Source organism: Musca domestica, unplaced genomic scaffold, assembly GCF_030504385.1.
Source record: "Musca domestica strain aabys unplaced genomic scaffold, Musca_domestica.polishedcontigs.V.1.1 8, whole genome shotgun sequence".
Classification (NCBI taxonomy): domain Eukaryota; kingdom Metazoa; phylum Arthropoda; class Insecta; order Diptera; family Muscidae; genus Musca; species Musca domestica.
This window is the reverse complement of record NW_026712409.1, coordinates 18,094,787-18,120,196: the sequence shown is the minus strand read 5'-3', so window position 1 is coordinate 18,120,196 and position 25,410 is coordinate 18,094,787. Positions and strand designations below refer to the sequence as shown.

The 25,410-nt window shown below is 40.8% G+C and overlaps 1 protein-coding gene across 5 annotated transcripts in view; it reads left to right on the top strand.

Moving 5' to 3' along the window:
* Positions 1-24,315, top strand: part of LOC101895658 (obscurin) — an 80,856-nt gene extending 56,541 nt beyond the window's left edge. For 2 of the 5 annotated variants that reach the window (XM_011293672.3, XM_011293674.3), the window contains 20 exons: positions 545-817; positions 1,147-1,303; positions 1,380-1,465; positions 4,550-4,685; positions 4,767-4,948; positions 5,006-6,427; positions 6,500-7,026; positions 8,970-9,084; positions 9,151-9,387; positions 9,448-9,816; positions 10,933-11,401; positions 11,474-11,613; positions 11,679-11,871; positions 11,944-12,939; positions 13,002-13,303; positions 16,892-17,573; positions 17,644-18,463; positions 18,525-19,225; positions 20,657-22,441; positions 24,029-24,315. In XM_011293672.3, coding sequence (XP_011291974.1) covers positions 545-817; positions 1,147-1,303; positions 1,380-1,465; positions 4,550-4,685; positions 4,767-4,948; positions 5,006-6,427; positions 6,500-7,026; positions 8,970-9,084; positions 9,151-9,387; positions 9,448-9,816; positions 10,933-11,401; positions 11,474-11,613; positions 11,679-11,871; positions 11,944-12,939; positions 13,002-13,303; positions 16,892-17,573; positions 17,644-18,463; positions 18,525-19,225; positions 20,657-22,441; positions 24,029-24,269 — 9,833 coding nt within the window. In that variant the 3' untranslated portion in view covers positions 24,270-24,315. The remainder of the gene's footprint in view (positions 1-544; positions 818-1,146; positions 1,304-1,379; positions 1,466-4,549; positions 4,686-4,766; positions 4,949-5,005; positions 6,428-6,499; positions 7,027-8,969; positions 9,085-9,150; positions 9,388-9,447; positions 9,817-10,932; positions 11,402-11,473; positions 11,614-11,678; positions 11,872-11,943; positions 12,940-13,001; positions 13,304-16,891; positions 17,574-17,643; positions 18,464-18,524; positions 19,226-20,656; positions 22,442-24,028) is intronic. The other 3 variants (XM_011293673.3, XM_011293675.3, XM_011293676.3) reach the window with 3 other exon arrangements.
* Positions 24,316-25,410: the final 1,095 nt, after the last annotated feature.

Sequence of the window (25,410 nt, the reverse complement as noted above, 5' to 3'; positions counted from 1 at the left end):
ACATTCATTCCAATGTCAAAATTGTATTTTTTTATTTTTTTTTTTTTTTTGTTTTCGAAATTTTTTTTTTTTTGTCTGTTTTGCCTAAGTAGTGAAATGGTCCGGTTATGTCCTCAACTAACAAAATAAATGTCCAAAATCTTTTCAAAATTCTTCTTTTTCTAATTTTGAGCTTTTTTTACCATTTTTTCTTTTATTTAAAATACTATTTTTGAAAAACGCTATCATCCTGCCAACGCTATAAAAATCCAAAAAACAATGAAAATCCTGATCCTGGTCCCAAAACAAAATTTTATTTTTGCGGCATGCTGTCATGCTCAACCACACACACACATGCGCACATCTTATGGCTTTGCAATCCCCTGCTGATGCTCCTGCTCCTGCTCCCGCCTGAATGCTGGTCACTCCTCACACATGCCTCTCTGACTGGCTGGCTGGCCGGCTGGGTGTGATTGAATTATTTTTTTGTTGGTTTCGAAACAATTGCCTGGTCTGCCATTGCCTCCCCCCCGAAAAAAACAAACAAACAAACAAACAAACGCAGGCAGTAGACCACGCGATTTTTCGAGAGGAGCTTCCTACGATAGTCTAGCCGATGTAGATGCATTAAAGGCACCAAGAAATGCATTAGTTGGCAGCTCACTTACACTGCGTCCTGAAAGTCAATTAGAAGATCGTCCTTATTCCCGTCTCTCTGTAGCATCCAATCGCACCATCGGAGCACGCTCCACCACATCCTTAATGATGGAGGGCCGTGCACCAAAGTCCATTGAGAAACCTGTCGTCATCCGTATGCTCAGATGCGTACAGGTTCAACGTAAGTGGTGAAAAAAAAAAACTGAAATTCAAAATTTTGAAAAAAGAAAAACGTATTTTTTTGTTGAATTATTTTATTTTTGGAAATTTATTTTTTGAACCAATTTTTGATTTGATTTTTGTTTGAAAAAAAAAAAAAAACAACAACACATTCAACCACAAGAACCGCAAGTAGTGCTGTAGAAAACGCTAAAGAGCTCCAGAATATTAAAACATAACCAAAATGTCCTTTGGATCATTTTCAATATTTGTTTCTGCAAATTAATAATTTTCAACCATTACTTTTCTTACCTCCCTCCCCCTCCTCATCACCACATTTGGTGTGTACAGCTGGCGAACCCGCCCATTTTGAAATCCAATACAAAGAAAAACCTGGCAAAGTAACTTGGCTAAAAGACAACAAACCCTTGGATGACGTATTAGCCGATCGCATACAACAAACCGAGGCTCCAATGAATTCGTATCGTTTGGACATTAAAAATTGCAGGTAAATTTTGAAATCGCAATTTGAATTATTGCTTTTGTGGGTTTTAAATTAAATTCCAATTTTCCTTGCCTTCCAGTGAACGCGATACTGGCGCCTACACTGCTAAGGCCAGCACCGGTGCTGAGGTCACCACATGTACCGCCCAATTGGCGGTAGGCCAAGGTAAGTCGAATTTTATTTTTATTTTCTTGGTTGGAAATCCCCTGAGGAGGGCATACTTTGTTGTAGGAAAACTTACAGAGGTCCTTCGCCATTTCAAGACCTTCTCAGGGCTCTATATAAATGGGGGACTTCTGAAGATCTCCATCATTAAAAAAAAAGTTCCTATGAAGACCTTATGTCTTTAGGAGACATTCAGGAGGATTTTAGAAGAAGATGAGTCATAAGAACCCCCTCTGAAAGATTCCGACCTGTACATTTGGTAGTCTGGATGTTAATCCCATAAAGCCGTTATATTTTTAACTCTAAGCGGTTTTTTAATTCAAAAAGTTCTACTCAGGTCGGAGATTTCTCTAAATAAGGACTATAAAGGGTTTTTTAGTCCTTAAATAAAAATACCTAATGGAGGATTTCAACAAGTACATGCAGTAAGGGATTAGTTTTAAAAGATTTGTTATTGATACAATAACGAAAAAGGTCTTCTAAAGATAAGCAGAAGGTATCCCAAGTACAGAAGATAAAAAACGTACCTCTTCCTCGAAGCAAGTATTCAAAGGGTTAATACTCTCGAAGGTCCTTTAAAAGTCCTCCAAGTACACAAGACAAACGTCTTACCTCTTCCTCAAAGCAATTATTCAAAGGATAAATACTACCGAAGGTCCCTTAAAAGTCCTCCAAGTACAGAAGTTCCTTTGAAGGTCCTCTCCCTGAATAAGAAAAGATCTTCCATTGTGTAGGCCTTAAAACATGTTGTAACATTAGAAGAAACTTTCGGAAAAAAATTTCAGAAATCTACAGATATTCTAAAGGTCTTTTATTCTTAAAAGTCCTTCAAAGATCCTTCATATCCTTATATATCCTCAAGAATTGTTTTTAAGTATAAAATTCCTTCCATGGAATTTAATTCCTCCATGGATTGAAGACTTACTTCTCTGAGTCTTCAAAGCAGAAGGCATACAAATGTTGGGTACTTTCAGAAGACCTCTCGTAGATCCTTCATTTACAAAAGTTTTCTAGAGGCTCTCCTCCAAGGGTCCTTTATATCTCTGGAGGATCTTAAGAAAACTTTTTAAGGATAGAAGATTTCGAGAAGCAATGAAAGTCCTGTGGAGTCTTTTCCATGCATTAAAGACTGAAAAAGCCTGACCATGATAGAAGACCCTTTCTAAGTACATAAGTCATATCTATCCTTAAAAGACCAGAGAGTATTCAAAGGATAGAATGTCTCTAGAAGACTTCTCAAAGGTCCTCCCAATATGAATGTTCTCGAGACGGCATTCTAAGGATGAAAGATCTCTGTAAGGACTCCAAGGATATGAAATCTCTAAAATGCCTTCTAGAGATATAAAACCTTCAGAGGGCCTTCAAAGGATAGAATATCTCCAGAAGACTTCTCAATGGGCCTCCCAATATGAATGTTCTCGAGCCGGCATTCTAAGGATGAAAGACCTCTGAAAGGACTTCTAAGAATATTAAATCTCTAAAATTACTTCTGGGTATGTAAGACTTTCAAAAGGTCTTACAAGACCCTTGCAAGGTCTTCAAAGTTGTTAGAATGAAGAAGAAATTATATGCATTTTGTATACCTCCTAGGACTTCTATATCCTTTGAAAACTTTCTGGGGGACTTATTATGACCCTCGCCCTTTCAAAGGTAGAATACTTGTTGGGTGTTCTATTTCCCTACAGGAGGTATTTAATCCTGAGAAGTCCTTCTGTACATCTTATATTCTTTGGGAATCTTTTAGAGGCCTCCTACAGTCCTTTTATGGGTCTGTTATCCTTAGAAGTCCTTTTTGGCGGTTAAGATTTTTTTGGTGTTAAGATTTTCCGAAGGTCTCCCATTCCTGAGGGACCTTCTGGACGTTCTTTGCCCTTAAGATACATTTCAAAGATATCTGGCTTTAAAATAACTTCTTCTTTCGAAGGTCATTTGAAACAGTTTCCACCATTGAAAGCCCTTCCGTTGTGTTTTCATGATTGAGGATCTTCTAAAGCTCTTCTGTCTTAAAAACATTTTTAGTGGACTTTCCGAAGGCTTCTTACAACAGAGAAGAGTGTTTAAGTCCTTACACAATTATAAGACTTCCCTGAGGTCCTTTAGCCGTAGAAACTCCTGTAGAAGTCCTTCCTTTTGTCGTTTGAAGGACTTGTGAAGGTCCTTCAAAGAAATTTCCATTATTAAAAGGCCTTCACTAGTGTATCCATGATCGGAGAACTTCTGGAGGTCTCCTGTACTTTTAGAGTACCTGTCGAAGTACTTCTAGGAACATTAAGAGCTTTTGAGGCGCTTCTAATATTATAAAACTTTCTAGATGTTTTCTAGACATGAAAACCCCTCTGGAGGTCCGTCGACCTGAGAAAACTCTACAGATGTTTCCTATTTTTTTAGAAAAATCCTTTTTGGGTATCTTTTATGCATAGAAATGTTATCGAAAAACTTTCTCTATGATTGGAGAACTTTTGGAAGTCTGTCATAGTTCTTGCCTTAGAGGACCTTTCGAAGGACTTGTAAGGATAGTGAAGAGTTGGGCTTTTAAGAATAGAAGTCATTCTGGAGGTTTTGACTTGAGGTCCTTTGCCCTCAGAAGATCTTTCAGAGATCTTCCATCCTTTAAAAGCATCCTAGGTTTATTTTATCCTTTGAAGGACATCAAAAAAGCTTCCGGCATTTAAAAATGTTTGTAGTGTTTCCATGATCGATGCATTTATGGAGTACTTCCACTCAATAGTCCTTCTGAAGGTCTTCCAAGTACGAATCAATGATCTGAGGTTCCCTTGTTGGTTTCCAAGATTGGAGAACATCTTGAGTTCTTTTCATTAAGTTGTCTTTCTAAAGGACCTTTAGGGAGTCATCGATGATTTCAGGTCCTGTTGTTGCTTTCCATTATAAGGAAACATGCATATTATGAAGACAATTTAGGTCGTTTTAGGGTTGAAAGATCCCCTAAAGATTTTTGAAGAGGTCCTTTAGAAGTCATTTTGAGCCGATTTTTGGAGACCTTCCTTAATTTTAAAACCTTTTGATGGGCATTCCAGGACCCTAATTTCCCTAACATATATTTCTTATTTTGTCTCTTTTTTTCAGCTGCTGGCCACGATGAGAGCCAGACCAATGTGGCTCCAATTTTCCTCTGCAGCCTTAAGGATGCCGAAATGTTGGAAAATACCCAGTTCCGTTTCTTGATTAAGATTATGGGCGATCCCAAGCCCAAAGTGCAATTGTGAGTATTAAAGCCAAAACAATGGAGGAAATATTTTTTAAAATTCTCCTTCCTTCTCTCTCTCTCTCTCTTGTTTTACAGCTTCAAGGACGGCCAAGAAATCCTGGAATCGGATCGCATCAACATTGTCCGGGAAAAAGACTATTTGGGTTACTATGAACTGGTAATCAATGAAGTATACAAGGAAGATGCCGGAGCCTATATGTGCAAGGCCGTCAATAAATTTGGTGAGGCCTTGTGTGAGGCCCAGGTGACCACTGTGGGTAAGTGAGGAAAACATTTCAAGGTGAGTTTGGAGAATAAAGATTTTCTTTTTGCAGAGGACAAAAATCCTTTCGGCTCCCTGGCTGGCCAAATCCTACAACCCGGCGAGAAGCCAGTCTTCCAATGGAAACGCAATGGCGCTCCCTTCGACCCCGAAGAACGTTTCAAGGTGTTGTTCGGCGAGGATGAAGACTCCCTAGCCCTGGTCTTCCAACATGTCAAGCCCGAGGATGCCGGCATCTATACTTGCGTTGCACAGACCAGTACTGGTAATATCTCCTGTAGTGCCGAGCTTTCGGTTCAAGGCTCCGTACAGACGCTGTACCGGGAACCCGAGAAACCCACCCTGGTCATTGAACATCGCGAAGCTAACACGCACGTAGGAGGCACTGCCATATTGGAAATGCAATGCAAGGGCTTCCCCAAGCCGGCCGTGCAGGTCAAGCACGAAGGTCAGATCGTGGAGATCGACGAACGCCACAAGTTCCTGTACGAGAGCGACGAAAGTATGTCTTTGCTAATCAAGAATGCCACCACCGAAGATGCTGGTCTCTACACCATCCACGCCATGAACGAGTTGGGCGAAGATAGTTCGGAGATCACTTTGGTGGTTAAGGCACCTCCGAAAATTAAGAAGGTCAAAGACATAGTTTGCAATGTGGAGGAGACGGTGAGGGTCGAAGTGGAGGTTGAGGGTTATCCCAAGCCCATTTTGAATCTCACCAACAACGGCAAGGACATTACCACGGAGAAGAATGTTAAGATTAGCTCCACCACGGTGGGCAAGAGTACCGAAAAGGTCACCATTGAAATCGAGAAGATTAAATTGTCCCAGGCCGGCAACTTCTCGCTAAGGGCCACCAATGATCTGAGTCAAACCTCTGAGTACTGGAACTGCACGGTCCACTCGAAGCCGGTGTTTGTGAAGAGCCTGGAGGAGGAGTATGTCCATGGTGAAAAGGAAACGGTGCTCATGAGTTGCCGCATTGATGCCTATCCCGAGGCCAAGCTGACCTGGTACCAGGAGGGCAAACAAATCACCATTGACAACACCAAATACTCGGTGATTCAGGATGGTAATTCGTATACCCTGAAGATCACCGGTGTGACCCGGGTCGATGCGGGAGAATATTCCGTCAAGGCGGAGAATGAACATGGCTCCACCACCAGCAAAACCAATTTGCTCATCAAGTGCACCCCCGAGATCACCAAGAATCTGAAGAACATCATTGTCACCGAGGGTGACACCGATGTGACCCTGAATGTGGCCGTCGATGCCTATCCCAAGCCGGGCATCAAGTGGTACATTGATGGCATTGAAATCGATGAGAAGCGTAACGAGTTCCGTCGCCAAGAGGAGGGTAACGATTACAAACTGATTATGAAACAGGTGACCACAGCCCTGCAGGGCACCTATTCCGTGGTCATTATGAATGACTATGGCAAATTGCAGAATGAGTGCATTGTCACAGTGAATTGTGAGTAGCGGAAAGGGGAGGGGGAATGGAATTTGGTGGGAGATCCTAATATTTTTTTCCGGTTTTCCTTAGGCAAACCCAAGATCAAGAAGCAATTGAAGGACATTGAAATCGAGGAGGGCCATACCCTGACCTTGGACACCGAAATCTATTCCGAACCCGAGGCCACTGTCAAATGGTACATCAACGACCAGGAATGTTCGGCTGATGCCCGCCTAAAGATCAGCCACAATACCAAACGCTATGAGGAGTATAACTTGACATTGAATTTGTGCAAACCCCAGGATACGGGTGTCTATGAAGTCCGGGCCAAGAATTTGGTGGGCGAAAGTGTATCCAAGTGTCAAGTCAATGTTTTGAGTGAGTTTTTGGGAAATGAGAGAGAGAGAGAGGGGGAGAGAAAATTAATTAATCGTGTGTTTGGTTTTGTAGCTCAACCCACCATCGACCATGTGGACATTATGGAAATGCACTCCTATGAATCGGTGCCTCTGAAATATGAGGTCATTGCCCATGGTATTCCCAAGCCAGAGGCTATTTGGTACCATGATGGCAAGGAAGTTAAGCCGGATGCCAATACCGCCATTGTTGTTGAGGGGGTGAGTGGAACTTTAAGATTTTTTTATTTATTTACGAAATTTTCTCAGTACACTGCGACCTCGATTTTTTCTGTAGAAAGAAAATAACCTCAGAACAAGGAGGCCTTATTATTTCTATAGAAAAAAAATCCTACTGAGGCCTCGTGTTTTTTTCTATAGAAAAAGATTGGCCTCCGCACACTGAGGCCTCGTGTTTTTTTCTATAGAAAAAGATTGGCCTCTGCACACTGAGGCCTCGAGTTTTTTTTCTATAGAAAAAAGTGGCCTCTCAGTACACTGAGGCCTCGAGTTTTTTTCTATAGAAAAAAAGTGGCCTCTCAGTACACTGAGGCCTCGAGTTTTTTTTCTATAGAAAAAAAGTGGCCTCTCAGTACACTGAGGCCTCGAGTTTTTTTTCTATAGAAAAAAAGTGGCCTCTCAGTACACTGAGGCCTCGAGTTTTTTTTTCTATAGAAAAAAAAGTGGCCTCTCAGTACACTGAGGCCTCGAGTTTTTTTCTATAGAAAAAAAAGTGGCCTCTCAGTACACTGAGGCCTAGAGTTTTTTTCTATAGAAAAAAAGTGGCCTCCGTACACTGAGGCCTAGAGTTTTTTTCTATAGAAAAAAAGTGGCCTCCGTACACTGAGGCCTCGAGTTTTTTTTCTATAGAAAAAAAGTGGCCTCTCAGTACACTGAGGCCTCGAGTTTTTTTTCTATAGAAAAAAAGTGGCCTCTCAGTACACTGAGGCCTCGTGTTTTTTTTCTATAGAAAAAAAGTGGCCTCTCAGTACACTGAGGCCTCGTGTTTTTTTTCTATAGAAAAAAAGTGGCCTCTCAGTACACTGAGGCCTCGTGTTTTTTTTTTCTATAGAAAAAAAGTGGCCTCTCAGTACACTGAGGCCTCGTGTTTTTTTCCATAGAAAAAAAGTGGTCTCTCAGTACACTGAGGCCTCGTGTTTTTTTTTTTTCTATAGAAAAAAAAAAATGGCCTCCGCACACTGAGGCCTCGAGTTTTTTTCTATAGAAAAAAAAATGGTCTCTCAGTACACTGAGGCCTCGTGTTTTTTTCTATAGAAAAAAAAGTGGTCTCTCAGTACACTGAGGCCTCGAGTTTTTTTCTATAGAAAAAAAAGGCCTCCGTACACTGAGGCCTCGAGTTTTTTTCTATAGAAAAAAAATGGCCTCCGTACACTGAGGCCTCGAGTTTTTTTCTATAGAAAAAAATAGCCTCTCAGTACACTGAGGCCTCGAGTTTTTTTTTTTTTCTATAGAAAAAAATGGCCTCTCAGTACACTGAGGCCTCGAGTTTTTTTCTATAGAAAAAAATGGCCTCTCAGTACACTGAGGCCTCGAGTTTTTTTTTTTCTATAGAAAAAAATGGCCTCTCAGTACACTGAGGCCTCGAGTTTTTTTCTATAGAAAAAATGGCCTCACAGTACACTGAGGCCTCGAGTTTTTTTCTATAGAAAAAAATGGCCTCTCAGTACACTGAGGCCTCGAGTTTTTTTCTATAGAAAAAAATGGCCTCTCAGTACACTGAGGCCTCGAGTTTTTTTCTATAGCAAAAAATGGCCTCTCAGTACACTGAGGCCTCGAGTTTTTTTCTATAGAAAAAAATGGCCTCTCAGTACACTGAGGCCTCGAGTTTTTTTCTATAGAAAAAAATGGCCTCTCAGTACACTGAGGCCTCGAGTTTTTTTCTATAGAAAAAAATGGCCTCTCAGTACACTGATGCCTCGAGTTTTTTTCTATAGAAAAAAATGGCCTCTCAGTACACTGAGGCCTCGAGTTTTTTTCTATAGAAAAAATAGCATAGGTACACTGAGTCCACGATTTATTTTCCAATAAAATATAATAGTCTGAGTACACTGAGGCCTCGATTTGTTTCTATAACAAACAATCTTAGTAGACTAAGGCCCATTTTATCAATAACAAATAACCATTTTTTCTTGTTTTTCCTCTAGGATAAATATCGCTTGGAAAAGAAATCTCTTAAGCTGGAAGATGCCGGTACCTACAAGGTAGTCATCAAGAACAAGGTGGGCGAAAAGTCCCACCAAGGTGTGCTCTCTTTGTCGGGTAAGAAAACCCCATCTCAAAATCTGAGACAACTCTCTGAGTAATATATAATCTCTCTGACCATAGGTGTTGCCGAATACCGCAAACCCATTGTCAAGAAGGGTCTTGTCGATATCAGCACCCACAAGGGTAAACCCCTGCACTTGCCGGTGGTCTTTACCGCTGATCCCGAACCCAAGATGGTTTGGCTCAAGGATGGCAAACCCATTGATACCAATGATCGCCATATCAAGATCAGTGTGGATAAAAAGGAATTGCAACATGGCCTGGTTGAGTACACCTGTACTCTGAACATTGATGAGAGTAAGTTTTTCCCGAAGAGATTTTTTTTCTTTACTAAAATCTCTTTTCCCCTCTCTTTAGCCATCCACGAGGATAACGGCCGTTATGAATTGCAATTGGAGAACAAATACGGCAAGGTCAATGTTGGCTGCTTTGCTGATATTTTGTCGAAACCAGAAATTATTGGTCTCAAGGACCAGGGCTGCATGCCAGGACAAACGGTGTGCTTTGACGTTGTGGTCAAGGCCAATCCTAAGCCTAAGGTGACCTGGAGCCGTGGCAATGAGAATTTGTGCAACAATGAGAATTGTGAAGTCATTGCCGATGTTGATGCCAACAAATATCGTCTGGTCTTCCAGACCGTGGCCTCCAATGATGGCGGTACCTATACTTTGACAGCGGTCAATAATGAAGGCACAACTGCCCAGGACTTCCAACTCAATGTTCATGGTAAGTGGTAGAGTAGAGACAGATGTGAGAAATTGAGAATTTTCTCAAATCTACTCGATCCTTAGGTCCTGAGAACTTTCTTTCTTTACTCAGGTCCTGAGTAGATAGAGAAAAATCGATCCTCAGGCCCTGAGGATATTTCTCTCTATAGAAAAAAATTGATCCTCAGGTCCTGAGGATATTTTTCCCTATAGAAAAAAATCGATCCTCAGGTCCTGAGGATATTTTTCTCTATAGAAAAAAATCGATCCTCAGGACCTGAGGATATTTTTCTCTATAGAAAAAAATCGATCCTCAGGACCTGAGGATATTTTTCTCTATAGAAAAAAATCGATCCTCAGGACCTGAGGATATTTTTCTCTATAGAAAAAAATCGATCCTCAGGACCTGAGGATATTTTTCTCTATAGAAAAAAATCGATCCTCAGGCCCTGAGGATATTTCTCTCTATAGAAAAAAATCGATCCTCAGGCCCTGAGGATATTTCTCTCTATAGAAAAAAATCGATCCTCAGGCCCTGAGGATATTTTTCTCTATATAGAAAAAAATCGATCCTCAGGTGTTGAGGATATTTTTCTCCATAGAAAAAAAATTGATCCTCAGGTGTTGATGATATTTTTCTCCATAGAAAAAAATTGATCCTCAGGTCCTGAGGATATTTTTCTCCATAGAAAAAAATCGATCCTCAGGTCCTGAGGATATTTTTCTCTATAGAAAAAAATCGATCCTCAGGTGTTGAGGATATTTTTCTCTATAGAAAAAAATCGATCCTCAGGTCCTGAGGATATTTTTCTCTATAGAAAAAAATCGATCCTCAGGTCCTGAGGATATTTTTCTCTACAGAAGAAAAATCGATCCTCAGGTCCTAAGGATATTTTTCTCTATAGAAAAAAATCGATCCTTAGGTCCAAAGGTTTTTTCCATAGAAAAAAATTTATCCTCAGGTCCTGGAGACTTTTTTCTCTATAGAAAAAAAAATCGATTCTCAGGTCCTGAGGATATTTTTCTCTTTAGAAAAAATCGATCCTCAGGTCCTGAGGATTTTTTTTATGGTAGAACTTGATTTTCATCCGAATTTTTCAATTAAAAAATTCCCCCTCCACTTTCCTCCTTGCAGTTGAGAAGCCCACCTTCATTACACCACCCGAAGATAAGGTGGTTCATGATTATCATCCAGCTTTGACCGAGGTTGTGGTACATGGTGTTCCATTGCCTAAAATTGAATGGACCAAGGATGGCAAACCCATTGATGCCAATGCCAAGGATAAGACCACTGGAGAACCCCTGTATCGCATTAGCCACAAAGTGGTGGCCAGTGATCAAATTGCCAGTGAATTTGAAGTTTTGCATTTCAACCTCTCCGATATGGCCAAATATGCCGCTGTGGCCACCAATGACATTGGCACCACGGAGGCGCCCTTCAAGCTGACCATGATGGATTTGTCGCCGGTCTTTGTCAAGAATTTGGAACCCACCAAGGAAGTACATGAAACCGAACCATTGGTCTTGCAATGTGTCGTTGATGGTAGCCCCCTGCCCGTCATCCAATGGTACAAGGATAATGAGGAGATCAAACCAACCGGACAGTGAGTGGAAGAGAAATGGAAATTGAGAATAATATTTTAATACTAAACTCTCTCTCTCTCCCTCTCTTTTAGCATCAAAATCACCACCACACCCCAGGGTCTGTGCAAGTTGGAAATTGAGGAGTGTCAACCCAATGATTCCGGAGCCTACAAGCTGGCCATTACCAATGAGCATGGCAAAAAGGTGGCCCTGTGTGCTGTGGCTGTCAGTCGTAAGTCATGCCTAGGTTTTGAGTTCCATTTCTTAGATCTAACCTCCTTGGATGTTTGTTTCCAGCCAAACCCCTGACTCCCAGCTTTGTGAAACCCATCGAAGATCAAAAGATCACCGTTGGCGAGCCTTTGAAATTGGAGGCCACTGTGGTGGGTTTCCCAGCCCCCGAAATCAAATGGTACAAGGATGAGGTGTTGCTGCGTCCGAGCCAGGCTATTAACTTTATCAACAATCCCAATGGTCAGATTGGTATTAGGTAAGGCATCTGAAATCTATTTTCGAAAAGGGATAGCCATCACTAATCCATTTCGTTTTCTTATTTGTCCAGCATCGATGCCACCACTCCCCAGGATGCCGGCATTTACAAGTGCGTGATCAGCAACAAGGAGGGAGAAATCAAGGGCGTCGCCAAGGTCCAGGTATTGCCCAAGGAAACCAAACCCGAATTTGTGGCCGAGTTGACAGATGCCCGCAGCATTGAAGGTTTCCCCGTCAAAATGGATGTCAAGGTTGTCTCCTACCCTGCCCCCGAGGTCAAATGGTTCCACAATGGCACAGAATTGTCGCCCCAGGACAAGAAACATCATGCCATTATTGAAAATCCCGATCACACCTATAGCCTGATCATTGAAAAGCCCTCCGTGGCCGATTCGGGTCTCTATGAGGTCATTGCCACCAATGTCAAGGGCAGTGCCGCCTCCAAGGCCAAACTATTTGTGGCTCCCGTCACCGATGAAAATGCTGCCGAAGAGGCTCCCAGCTTTGTCTCCACCCTGCGCGATGTCAATGCCGATGAGGGCCAGGAGCTGGCCTTATCCGCTCCCTTCTTGGGCAATCCAATGCCCGAAACCATTTGGACCAAGGATGGTGTCCAACTGCAACCCAGTGAACGTATCCTCATGACCTGTGACGGCAAACATGTCGGCCTGATCATCAAGCCAGCCGAAACTTCCGATTCGGGTGTGTACAGCTGTTTGTTGGCCAATCCTTTGGGTGAGGACACTTCGTCCTGTAACGCCAATGTCCGCAAGGTGTACAAGAAGCCTGTATTCACACAAAAGATTACCGACCAACAGCAGGTATACGGTGGCGATGCCAAGATATCCGTCAGTGTATCTGGTGTGCCATATCCCGAGCTGACGTGGTTCTTCAATGACAAGCCCATCACCGATGGCGATAAGTACTACATGAAGCACGATGGTGATCATCACACGTTGACGGTGAGGGACTGCAATGATGGCGACAAGGGGGTGTACAAATGCATTGCCACCAATCGCGAGGGCAAGGATATTACCCAGGGCCGTTTGGATATTGTTAATGAAATGTAAGGTCTTCAAGGAATAATTGCATTGGTCCTTTTCATGAAAATTGATATTAATTTTACAGCAAGAAACATGCCCGCTCCGAACCTCCCGTATTCCTCAAGAAGATTGGTGACTGCGATATTTACCCCGGCATGGATGCCAAATTCACTGCCATGGCCACCGGCTATCCCAAGCCCGAAGTTGAATGGTTCAAGAATGGCCAAAAACTCTTCCCCACCGATCGCATCCACATCGAAACGGAGGGCAATGGCCTGATGCGTCTCTGCATCAAGAATGCCGATGAATCGGATGTGGGCCGCTACACCTGCCGTGTCTTTAATCCCCATGGCGATGAGCAATGCGAAGCTGAGCTATTGTTCGACAGTAAGTTCCAAAAGTTGTTTCTTGGAAATAGAAAATCAGGATTTATCCATTATCCGAATTATTTAACAAGCACTGGATAAATGGTTTATCCACAATATCCGAGAATCATATATACGATTTATGCATATTATATTATCCAAAGTATTCGGCTTCATCTGACATGTTATCCATTTTATCCGAAGAGGAGTATCATGCATTATACAATTTATCCGATGTATTATCCACCTTATCAGAGTTGCATATCACAATTATCCACATTATCCGAACTATATATGACCATTATCCAGAATTATATAACCATTATCCACGATATCCAAACCATAAACATTATCCACATTATCCGAACTATGTATAACCATTATCCACGTTATCCGAATTATGTATAACTATTATTCATATTATCCAATGTGTGTATAACCATTATCCGAATTATGGATCACCATTATCCACGTTATTTGAATGGTGTACAACCACTATCCGCGTTATCCGAATCATGTATAAACATTATCCGCGTTATCCAAACTATTTATAACCATTATCCGCGTTATCCGAATTACGTATAAGCAGTATCCACATTATCCGAACTATGATAATCATTATCCGCATTATCCGAATTATGTATAACTATTATCCACATTATCCAAAGTGTGTATAACCATTATCCACATTATCCGAACTATGTATAATCATAATCCACGTTATCCGAAGTATGTAAAACCATTATCTGCATTATCCGAATTATGTATATTCAGTTTAGCCATTATCCGCGTTATTCAAATTATGTCTAACCATTATCCGTGTTATCCGAATTATGTATAACCAGTATCCACATTATCGGAAGTATGTATAACCATTATCCACGTTATCCGAATTATGGACCACCATTATCCACGTTATTCGAATTATGTACAAACATTATCCGCGTTATCCGAATCATGTATAACCATTATCCACGTTATCCAAAGTATGTAAAACCATTATCCATGTTATCCGAATTATGTATAACCAGTATCCACGTTATTCGAATTATGTTCAAACATTATCCGCGTTATCCAAACTATGTATAACCATTATCTGCGTTATTCGAATTATGTATAACCAGTTTAGCCATTATCCGCGTTATCCAAATTTTGTCTAACCATTATCCACATTATCCAAACTATGTATAATCATTATCCGCGTTATCCGAATTATGTACATCCAGTATCCACATTATCCGAACTATGTATAACAATTATCCACTTTATCCAAAGTATGTAAAACCATTATCCATGTTATCCAAAGTCTGTATAACCATTATCCGCGTTATCCAAACCACGTATAAATATTATCCACGTTATCCGAAGTATGTAAAACCATTATCCATGTTATCCGAATTATGGATCGCCATTATCCACGTTATTCGAATTATGTACAAACATTATCCGCGTTATCCGAATCATGTATAACCTTTATCCACGTTATCCGAATTATGTATAAATCATTATATACGTTATCCAAAGTATTTTAGCCATTATCCGCGTTATCCAAATTATGTCCAACCATTATCCGCGATATCCAAGCTATGTATAACCATTATCCGCGTTATCCGAATTATGTATAACCAGTTTAGCCATTATCCGCGTTATCCAAATAATTCTAACCATTATCCGCATTATCCAAACTATATATAACCATTATCCGCGTTATCCAAATTATGTCTAACTATTATCCGCGTTATCCAAACTATGTATAACCATTATCCGCGTTATCCGAATTTGGTATAACCAGTATCCACATTATCCGAACTATGTATAATCATAATCCGCGTTATCGGAATTATGTATAACCAGTATCCCCATTATCCGAACTATGTATAACAATTATCCACGTTATCCAAAGTATTGAAAACCATTATCCATGTTATCCGAATTATGGATCACCATTCTCCACGTTGTTCGAATTATGTACAAACATTACCCGCGTTATCCGAATCATGTATAACTATTATCCGCGTTATCCGAACTTGGTATAACCATTATCCACGTTATCCAAAGTATGTAAAACATTATCCATGTTATCCAAAGTCTGTATAACCATTATCCGCGTTATTCAAACCATGAATAAATATTATCCACATTATCCGAAGTCTGTATAAACCTTTATATACATTATCCAAAGTATGTTTAGCGATTATCCGCGTTATCCAAATTATGTCTAACCATTATCCGCGCTATCCAAACTATGTATAACCATTATCCGCGTTATCCGAATTATGTATAACCACTATGCACATTATCCGAACTATGTACCATCATTATCCGCATTATTCGAATTATGTATAACCATTATCCACATTCTCCAAACTATGTATAATAATTATCCGCGTTATCCAAAGTCTGTATAACCATTATCCGCGTTATCCAAATCATGAATAAATATTATCCACATTATCCGAAGTATGTATAAACCATTATATACATTATCCAACGTATGTTTAGCCATTATCCGCGTTATCCGAATTATGTCTAACCATTATCCACATTATCCAAACTATGTATAACCATTATCCGCGTCATCAGAATTATGTATAACCATTATCCACATTATCCGAATTATGTATAACGATTATCCACGTTATCTGAATTATGTAAAACCATTATTCATGTTATCCGAATTATGGATCACCATTATCCACGTTATCTTAACTACGTATAATCGTTATCCGCGTTATCCGAATTATGTATAAACCATTATATACATTAACCAAGGTATGATTAGCCATTATCCGCGTTATCCAAACTATGTATGACCATTATCCGCGCTATCAAAACTATGTATAACCATTATCCGCGTTATCCGAATTATGTATAACCACTATGCACACTATCCGAACTATGTACCATCATTATCCGCGTTATTCGAATTATGTATAACCACTATCCACATCATCCAAACTATGTATAACCATTATCCGCATTATCCAAAGTCTGTATAACCATTATCCGCGTTATCCAAACCATGAATAATATTATTCACATTATCCGAAGTATGTATAAACCATTAAATACATTATCCAAAGTATGTTTAGCCATTATCCGCGTTATCCGAACTATGTATAACCAGTTTAGCCATTATCTGCGTTATCCAAATAATGTCTAACTATTATCCGCGTTATCCGAATTATGTATAACCGTTATCCACATTATCCGACTAATGTATAACAATTATCCACGTTTTCCAAAGTATGTAGAACCATTATCCATGTTATCCGAATCATGTATAACCACGTTATCCGAATTATAGATAATCTTTATTCACATTATCCAAAGTATATATAATCATTATCCACCTTATTCGAATTATGTTTAACGTTTATCCACATTATCCAAAGTGTGTAAAACCATTATCCAAACTATTTTGAACCATTATCCACGTTATCCGAACTATGTATAACTATTATCTACTTTATAATTATTATGTATGACCACTACCCCCCTTATTCAAGCAATATATAGCCATTACCCAAGTTATCTGAACTATTTAAACCTAGTGAACACATTGTCCAATTTCTCATTAATGCCCTTCACTTTTCTCCCCTTACAACAGCCGTTGATAGCCCGCTGCAAGGTGCCATTGCCGATCAGTATCGCGATTATAAGAAATACAAACACACTGGTGTGCCCAACCCACTGCCCGATGCCCCCGTCATTCTCAAGATGACCGATCGTTATTTGCAATTGGCGTGGAAACCATCGGTACCGAATATGCCACGTTATCCCGTCACCTATCAAGTGGAAATGTTGAATTTGCCCGATGGTGACTGGCGTACCATTCGCACTGGTGTGCGTAGCTGTGCCTGCAACGTTGGCGATTTGGAACCCTTTAGGGACTATCGTTTCCGTGTGCGTGTGGAAAATAAGTTCGGCGTTAGTGATCCCAGTCCATATATACAGACATATAGATCGAAACTGGTGCCAGAACCACCAAAGACATACACATACTTGGCTCCTGGTGTAGATTTCAGGCCCGAAACTTCACCCTACTTCCCCAAGGACTTTGACATTGAGTGTCCACCGCATGATGGTATGGCTCAGGCTCCACAGTTCTTGCGTCGCGAAAACGATGTCAGCTATGGTGTGAAGGGACACAATGCCGAATTGATGTGGTTTGTTTATGGTTATCCCAAGCCCAAGATGACCTACTATTTCGATGATATGCTTATTGAGCCCGGCGGCCGTTTCGATTACAGTTACACGCGTAATGGCCAGGCCACGTTGTTTATTAATAAGTAAGTAAAGCAGGTTAGATGGGAGAGGGTGCTTACGTAGGTAATAATAACTATTTTATATTTCCTGTAGGATGTTGGATCGTGATGTTGGCTGGTATGAAGCCGTGGCCACCAACGAACATGGTGAGGCCCGCCAAAGGGTGCGCCTGGAAATCGCCGAGTATCCTCGCTTCACCAAACGCCCAGAGGAAACCTTTATCATGTCGCGCAAGAATGGCCGCATTGAGGCCCATGTTGTGGGCATTCCCCATCCAGAGATCCGTTGGTACAAGGACTGGCAACCATTGGCCGAGACCACACGCATCAAGATGCGTTTCATTGAACCCAATGTCTATATTTTGTCCCTGAGCGATTGCATCCTCAAGGATGGTGGTCTCTATTCGATCAGTGCCCGCAACATTGCCGGCAGTGTCAGCTCCTCCGTTATGGTGCACATTGAGGATAATGAGGATCAGTATATCTTCAATACCTATGGCCGTCATCCTTATGTCCGCCCGAAGAACTTCCGTTTCGAAGATAAATACGATATTGGCGATGAATTGGGTCGTGGTACTCAGGGTATTACCTATCACGCTGTGGAGAGAGCAACCGGTGACAACTATGCCGCCAAGATCATGTACGGCAAGTCGGAGATCAGACCATTCATGTTGAACGAACTGGAAATGATGAACATGTTGAATCACAAGAACTTGATCCGCTTGCATGATGCCTACGATACGGAGCGTAATGTCACGCTGATCATGGAATTGGCAGCTGGTGGTGAATTGGTCAGAGATAATTTGTTGAGACGCGACTACTACCGTGAGAGAGATATTGCCAACTACATTAGACAAGTTTTGTGGGGTCTGGAGCACATGCATGAGAACGGAGTTGGCCACATGGGTTTGACGGTGAGTTTTAAGGCTCTTCATAACCTATTTCCATAGTTTAATATTTTTGCTCTTCCTTCAGATCAAGGACCTCCTCATCTCTGTGGTGGGCGGAGATTTCCTGAAAATCTCCGATTTTGGTTTGGCTAGACGCATCCACACCCATGCCTTGACCACCCTGGACTATGGCATGCCTGAATATGTCTCCCCCGAAGTTGTAAACAAGGAAGGTGTTAGCTTCTCCCACGACATGTGGACTGTGGGTCTCATCACCTATGTCCTACTCTCCGGCCACAATCCCTTCCGTGGCGCCAATGACCGCGAAACTTTGCAACGAATCAAGGAAGGCCATTGGGATTTCAGCGATTCCATTTGGACTCACATCTCCGATGATGGCCGTGATTTCATTAAACGTCTCCTGGTCTACAGTCCCGAGGAGCGTATGGATGTCAAGACCGCTCTCAGACATCCCTGGTTCTTTATGTTGGACCGCAAGGTATCCGACGATGAGTATCGCATTAACACCGATCGTCTGAGGAATTATTACAACGACTTCCGTGACTGGTATGCCAATGCCTCGTGCAAGCATTACTTCCGCCGTCGTCGTTTGAGCGGTTGCTGGACTCATCCCTCGAAAATGGTCTATCCACCTGGATTGGTCTACACGCCGGAGGCAACACCCGAACGTACACCCGAACCTCGTGTTCGCACCAAACGTGTTGAAACCTATTCGAAATTCTTGCATCCAGATTATGAATTGGGTATTATACAATCGGAGAGTCAGTAAGTATTTGGGAAGAGGTCTTCAGAGAGGGCAGAAGGCGGAGTTGCAGGCGCTTTTGCTACAGCTTTTGGCAGTTATTTAATTTGTTTTGTTTTTGGCTTTGCAATGCTTTTGGGGGACAATGCGAGAACTCTTAACTCAGGGAAGAAATGTTGCGGTTCATTAAATTGGGCGATTGAGATACAATTTTCACGTCGACTGAATAATGTAGATACATTTTTTACGTCGACTGGATAATGCAGACACATTTTCCACGTCGATTTGATAATGTATTCATAGTGTAGATAATGTTTGGATAGTGTAGATACATTATCCACGTCGATTGGATAGTGTAGATACAATTTTCACTTCGACTGGATGGTGTAGATACATTTTTCACTTCGACTGGATGGTGTAGATACATTATCCACGTCGATTGAATAGCGTAGATACATTATTCACTCCCATTGGATGGTGTAGATACATTATGCACCCCGATTGCATAGTGTAGATACATTATCCACTTCAATAGGATAGTGTAGATACATTTTTCACTTCGACTGGATGGTGTAGATACATTTTTCACTTCGACTGGATGGTGTAGATACATTATCCACGTCGATTGAATAGCGTAGATACATTATTCACTCCCATTGGATGGTGTAGATACATTATGCACCCCGATTGGATAGTGTAGATACATTATCCACTTCAATAGGATAGTGTAGATACATTTTTCACTTCGACTGGATGGTGTAGATACATTTTTCACGTCGTCTGGATGGTGTAGATACATTATCCACGTCGATAGGATGGTGTAGATACATTATCCACGTCGATTGGATAGTGTAGATACATTATTCACCTCGATAGGATGGTGTAGATACATTTTTCACTTCGACTGGATGGTGTAGATACATTATCCACGTCGATTGAATAGCGTAGATACATTATTCACTCCCATTGGATGGTATAGATACATTATTCACCCCGATTGGATAGTGTAGATACATTATTCACCCCGATTGGATAGTGTAGATACATTATCCACTTCAATAGGATAGTGTAGATACATTTTTCACTTCGACTGGATGGTGTAGATACATTTTTCACGTCGTCTGGATGGTGTAGATACATTATCCACGTCGATAGGATGGTGTAGATACATTATCCACGTCGATTGGATAGCGTAGATACATTATTCACGTCCATTGGATGGTGCAGATACATTATTCACCTCGATTGGATAGTGTAGATACATTATCCACGTCAATAGGATAGTGTAGATACATTTTTCACTTTATCCCCTAAGCGATTCTTGAGTTCAGAGGTTTACAGAAGTCGGTCAAGGCCGACGGAAGCTTTGATCGCTTTTTCGGCCGTAATCTAAAATATTTCAATATTTTATTAAATTGTCTCCCTCTCTCTTACTTCTCTCTCCTCTCCCATAGCTATCAATATGGTCCCGATACCTATTTGCTGCAGCTACGTGATGTTAGCTTCCCGGTACGCTTGCGTGAATACATGAAGGTGGCCCACCGCCGATCACCATCTTTCGCAGCCAACGAAAGCTTGGATTGGTCCTTGCCAATTATTCGTGAACGTCGTCGTTTCACCGATATCATGGACGAAGAAATCGATGATGAACGTACCCGCAGTCGCATTAGCATGTATTCCGCCCAGGACAGCTATACCATTCGCCGTCTGCGTACCGAGTTGGGTCCTCGTCTCGATGAATATACCGAGGCTGAGGCCATGATGTCGTCGAAGCGTGAAGGCTATCCACCATTCTTTAGAGAGAAACCCCAGTCGTTGGCCATTACCGAGGGTCAACCCGCCCATGTCCATTGCTTTGCCGTCGGCGATCCCAAACCCAATGTCCAGTGGTTCAAGAATGACATGGTTCTGATCGAGAGCAGCCGCATCAAGTTCCACACCGACGAGGATGGCCGTTCCATTCTGCGCTTCGAGCCTGCCATGCAGTTCGATGTTGGCGTCTACAAGTGCGTAGCTCGCAATAAGGTTGGCCAGACTGTAGCTAGATGTCGTGTCGTCATTGCCACGTTGCCCGATGCTCCAGATTCGCCTGAAATTTCTGCGGTCAGCGCCACCGAGATTCTGTTGCGTTGGAAACAACCACGTGATGATGGCCACACCTCTGTTCTATGCTACAGTTTGCAATACAAACGAGCTGATGCCGACGCCTGGACCACCATTGCCGACAACATTGATCACGAGTTCTATTTGGTGCACGACTTGCAGCCGAATACCCAGTACCAGTTCCGTCTGGCCTCCAGGAACCGCATTGGTTGGAGTGACATGGGCATACCGATTTCTGCCTCCACCGGTGGCCACGATGCCGCCAAGATCCACATTACCAAGGCCATGAAACACCTGCAACAAATGACGGAAAGTGGCCATGAAGTGGTGCCCGAAGAGGAGCGCGTCCACACCGACTACCACTGTGAACGTGAACCACCCAACTGGGTCACCGATCATTCGGTCAACGAGAAGTATAGCTTTATTTCGGAAATTGCCCGCGGAGAATTCTCCACCATTGTCAAGGGTATCCAGAAGTCCAGTGATGCCGTTGTCGTGGCCAAGATCTTTGAAATCACCGACCAGAACGAGGAAGATATCGTTGCGGAATTCGACAATTTCAAGACCCTGAGACACGAACGCATCCCCGCCTTGTTTGCAGCCTACAAACCCCTGAATGTGCCCATTGCCATTTTCATCATGGAGAAGTTGCAGGGTGCCGATGTCCTGACCTATTTCAGCAGTCGCCACCAGTACACCGAACAAATGGTGGCCACCGTTATCTTCCAGCTGTTGGATGCTTTGCAATATTTGCACTGGCGTGGCTATGCCCATTTGAATATTCAACCCGACAATGTTGTTATGGCTTCGGTGCGTTCGGTTCAAATTAAACTGATCGATTTCGGTTGCACCAAGCGTGTCAATAAGCTGGGCGTCCAAGTTAGTCCTTGCGGCAATTTGGACTTCCAAGCTCCCGAAATGGTAATGGAGGAACCAGTATTCCCACAAACGGATATTTGGTCAGTGGGTGTTCTCACCTATTTGCTGCTGTCCGGTACCAGTCCCTTCCGCGGTGTCGATGAACACGAGACGAAACAGAATATTGCCTATGTCCGTTATAGATTTGAGAATCTCTTCAGTGAGGTAACACCGGAGGCGACCAGATTTATAATGTTCCTGTTCAAACGTCAGCCACAGTAAGTTGGGCGGGGAAATCGGAGGAGATAATAAAAAAATACCATGATAAAGTCGATAATCTAAGTTATTCTGGTGAAGTAGATAGACTGCTACTGAATTTTGGATAATTTCGATAAATTATCCGCTTTGTTAAAATATGTATCTACGCTAAAAGATAACTTAGATATATTGTCCGTATTGTTAGGATTCTTAGATGTACTATACACCGTTGCAAATACATTTTACACATTATTTGGATAACGTAGATACATTATCCAAGTTATTTAGCTAACGTAGATACATTATCCACGTTATTTTGATTACTTAGATACATTATCCGTACAATTTAGATAACGTAAATACATTATCCATATATTTGGATTACGTAGATACATTATCCTCAATATTTGGACAACGTAGATACGTTATCCAAGTTATTTGGATAACGTAGATACATTATCCGTACTGTTTGGATAACGCAGATACATTATCCACACCATTTGGATTACGTAGATACATTATCCTCAATATTTGGATAACGTAGATACATTATCCACACTCTCTGGATAACGTAGATACATTATTCTTGTTATTTGGTTAACGTAGATACTTTATCCAAGTTATTTGGATAACGTAGATACATCATCCAAGTTATTTACCAAACGTAGATACATTATCCGTACAATTTGGATAACGTAAATACATTATCCATGTATTTGGATTACGTAGATACATTATCCTCAATATTTGGACAACGTAGATACGTTATCCAAGTTATTTGGATAACGTAGATACATTATCCGCACTGTTTGGATAACGTAGATACATTATCCACACCATTTGGATAACGTAGATACATTATCCATGTATTTGAATTACGTAGATACATTATCCTCAATATTTGGATAACGTAGATACATTATCCATACTCTCTGGATAACGTAGATACATCATCCAAGTTATTCGGCCAACGTAGATACATTATCCACGTTATTTTGATTACGTAGATACATTATCCGTACAGTTTGGATAACGTAGATACATTATCCAAGTTATTTGGCTAACGTAGATACTTTATCCACGTTATTTTGATTACGTAGATACATTATCCATACAATTTGGATAACGTAAATACATTATCCATGTATTTGGATTACGTAGATACATTATCCTCAATATTTGGACAACGTAGATACATTATCCACACTCTCTGGATAACGTAGATGCTTTGCCCACGTTGTTTGGATAACATAGATACATTGTTAACTTGTTAACTTAGATACTTTATCCAAGTTATTTGGCTAACGTATATACTTTATTCACGTTATTTTGATTACGTAGATACATAATCCGTACAATTTGGATAACGTACATACAATATCCACACTCTCTGGATAACGTAGATACATTGTCCACGTTATTTGGATAACGTAGATACATTATCGGTACAGTTTAGATAACGTAGATACATTATTCACGTTATTTACTTAACGTAGATACATTTTGGCAATGTAGATACATTATCCATTTGCTTTGCTTTTCAGATACATTACATTAACCAAACTTTTCTCTTTCTCTCTCCCCTCTCTTTCTCTCTCTCTCTCCAGCAAACGTCCATACACCGAAGACTGTCAGGAACACAGATGGCTCATGTCCTCCGACTACATGGTCAAGAAACGCGAGAGAGCACACTTCCTGGGCAATCGTCTCAAGGAGTTCTCCGATGAATATCATTCACAAAAGTCTTCCAGCGCCTCTCCCAAACTTGCCTCCATCCAGGGTGGACCCACTCCATCGCAACTGCTTCGATCCAATAGCATACAGGAAGAACTGTTCACCACCTACTAAATGCATTAACTTCTTTAATATTTAATTTATAATTACAACAACAACACAAACAACAAAAACTAATTAATACTTTTACAACTAACTAAAACAATTGGATTTTCTGGAGCAATTGTCGAATTGGAGGCATCCCGACGAAGAATATCTCAAAGAACCATTTCTCAACGACCCAAATTCACACCAACAACAAGTTCGCTAATCATCCATCCACTCGCCCACATTTTTCAAACGAAACGAACATTTCTCTATCGCCCACAGCGGAAACATATGGAAATGAAACAACTGAAACTAAAACACATCATACAACTAATGTTAACATGTGAACCTCCCTTGTTTTAGGCGTGGAGGCAACACAACTAAATCATCAACTCAACACTTTGTATAGAACAAATTACTCTCTTCTTTTGTTTTTGTTTTGTTAAAGCCAAGCTTTAAATGAATTTAAAATAAAAAAAAACATCTTGTTAACAGATATTTTAAAATATTGGTATGACAATTTTTGTTTAAGAAAATTAATGAAAAAAAAAAAAATTAAACAATTAAATCAAATTAAATTATTTATAAACAAGGAAACACAATTTAAATTGTATATTTAATTTATTTAATAAATATTTATTTAAAAAAAAAAAAAAAAAGAAATAATACATTTGGGGTGTTTTGATTTTTTTAAATATTTTCCTAAAATACAGATATTAAAAATATTTTAAGCAAATTAAAAAGTGTATGTCGATTCTGCCGGCAGATGTATACTCTCAGCCGATTTTCGATTATTTAAATATATTTTCACTTCTGTTATTTAATATTTAAATTGTTGACTACTCTATGGAGTAGGTTCCGAAGGAATGGTCCAATATTGTCCATTTCGTATCGGACCTAAATAAATATGATATAAATATTGGGACGTGCCAAGTTTCGACTATCTTGGCTACTTTCTTCACTTTATATGTGAAAAGAATAGAAAATTGTGAGACTTTGTGGGTGAGGTACCAGAAGAGGTTCGCAGCTATATCTTGTGTTAGCAAAAATGTTTGTATGTGTGAAATTTAAATGGACTTCGACGCTTATTTCGATTTTTTTGAGCGTTTTGTATTTCAAAATCTTGAACCCTATGTGGGAGAGGTACCAGAAGAAATAGTCCGATCTC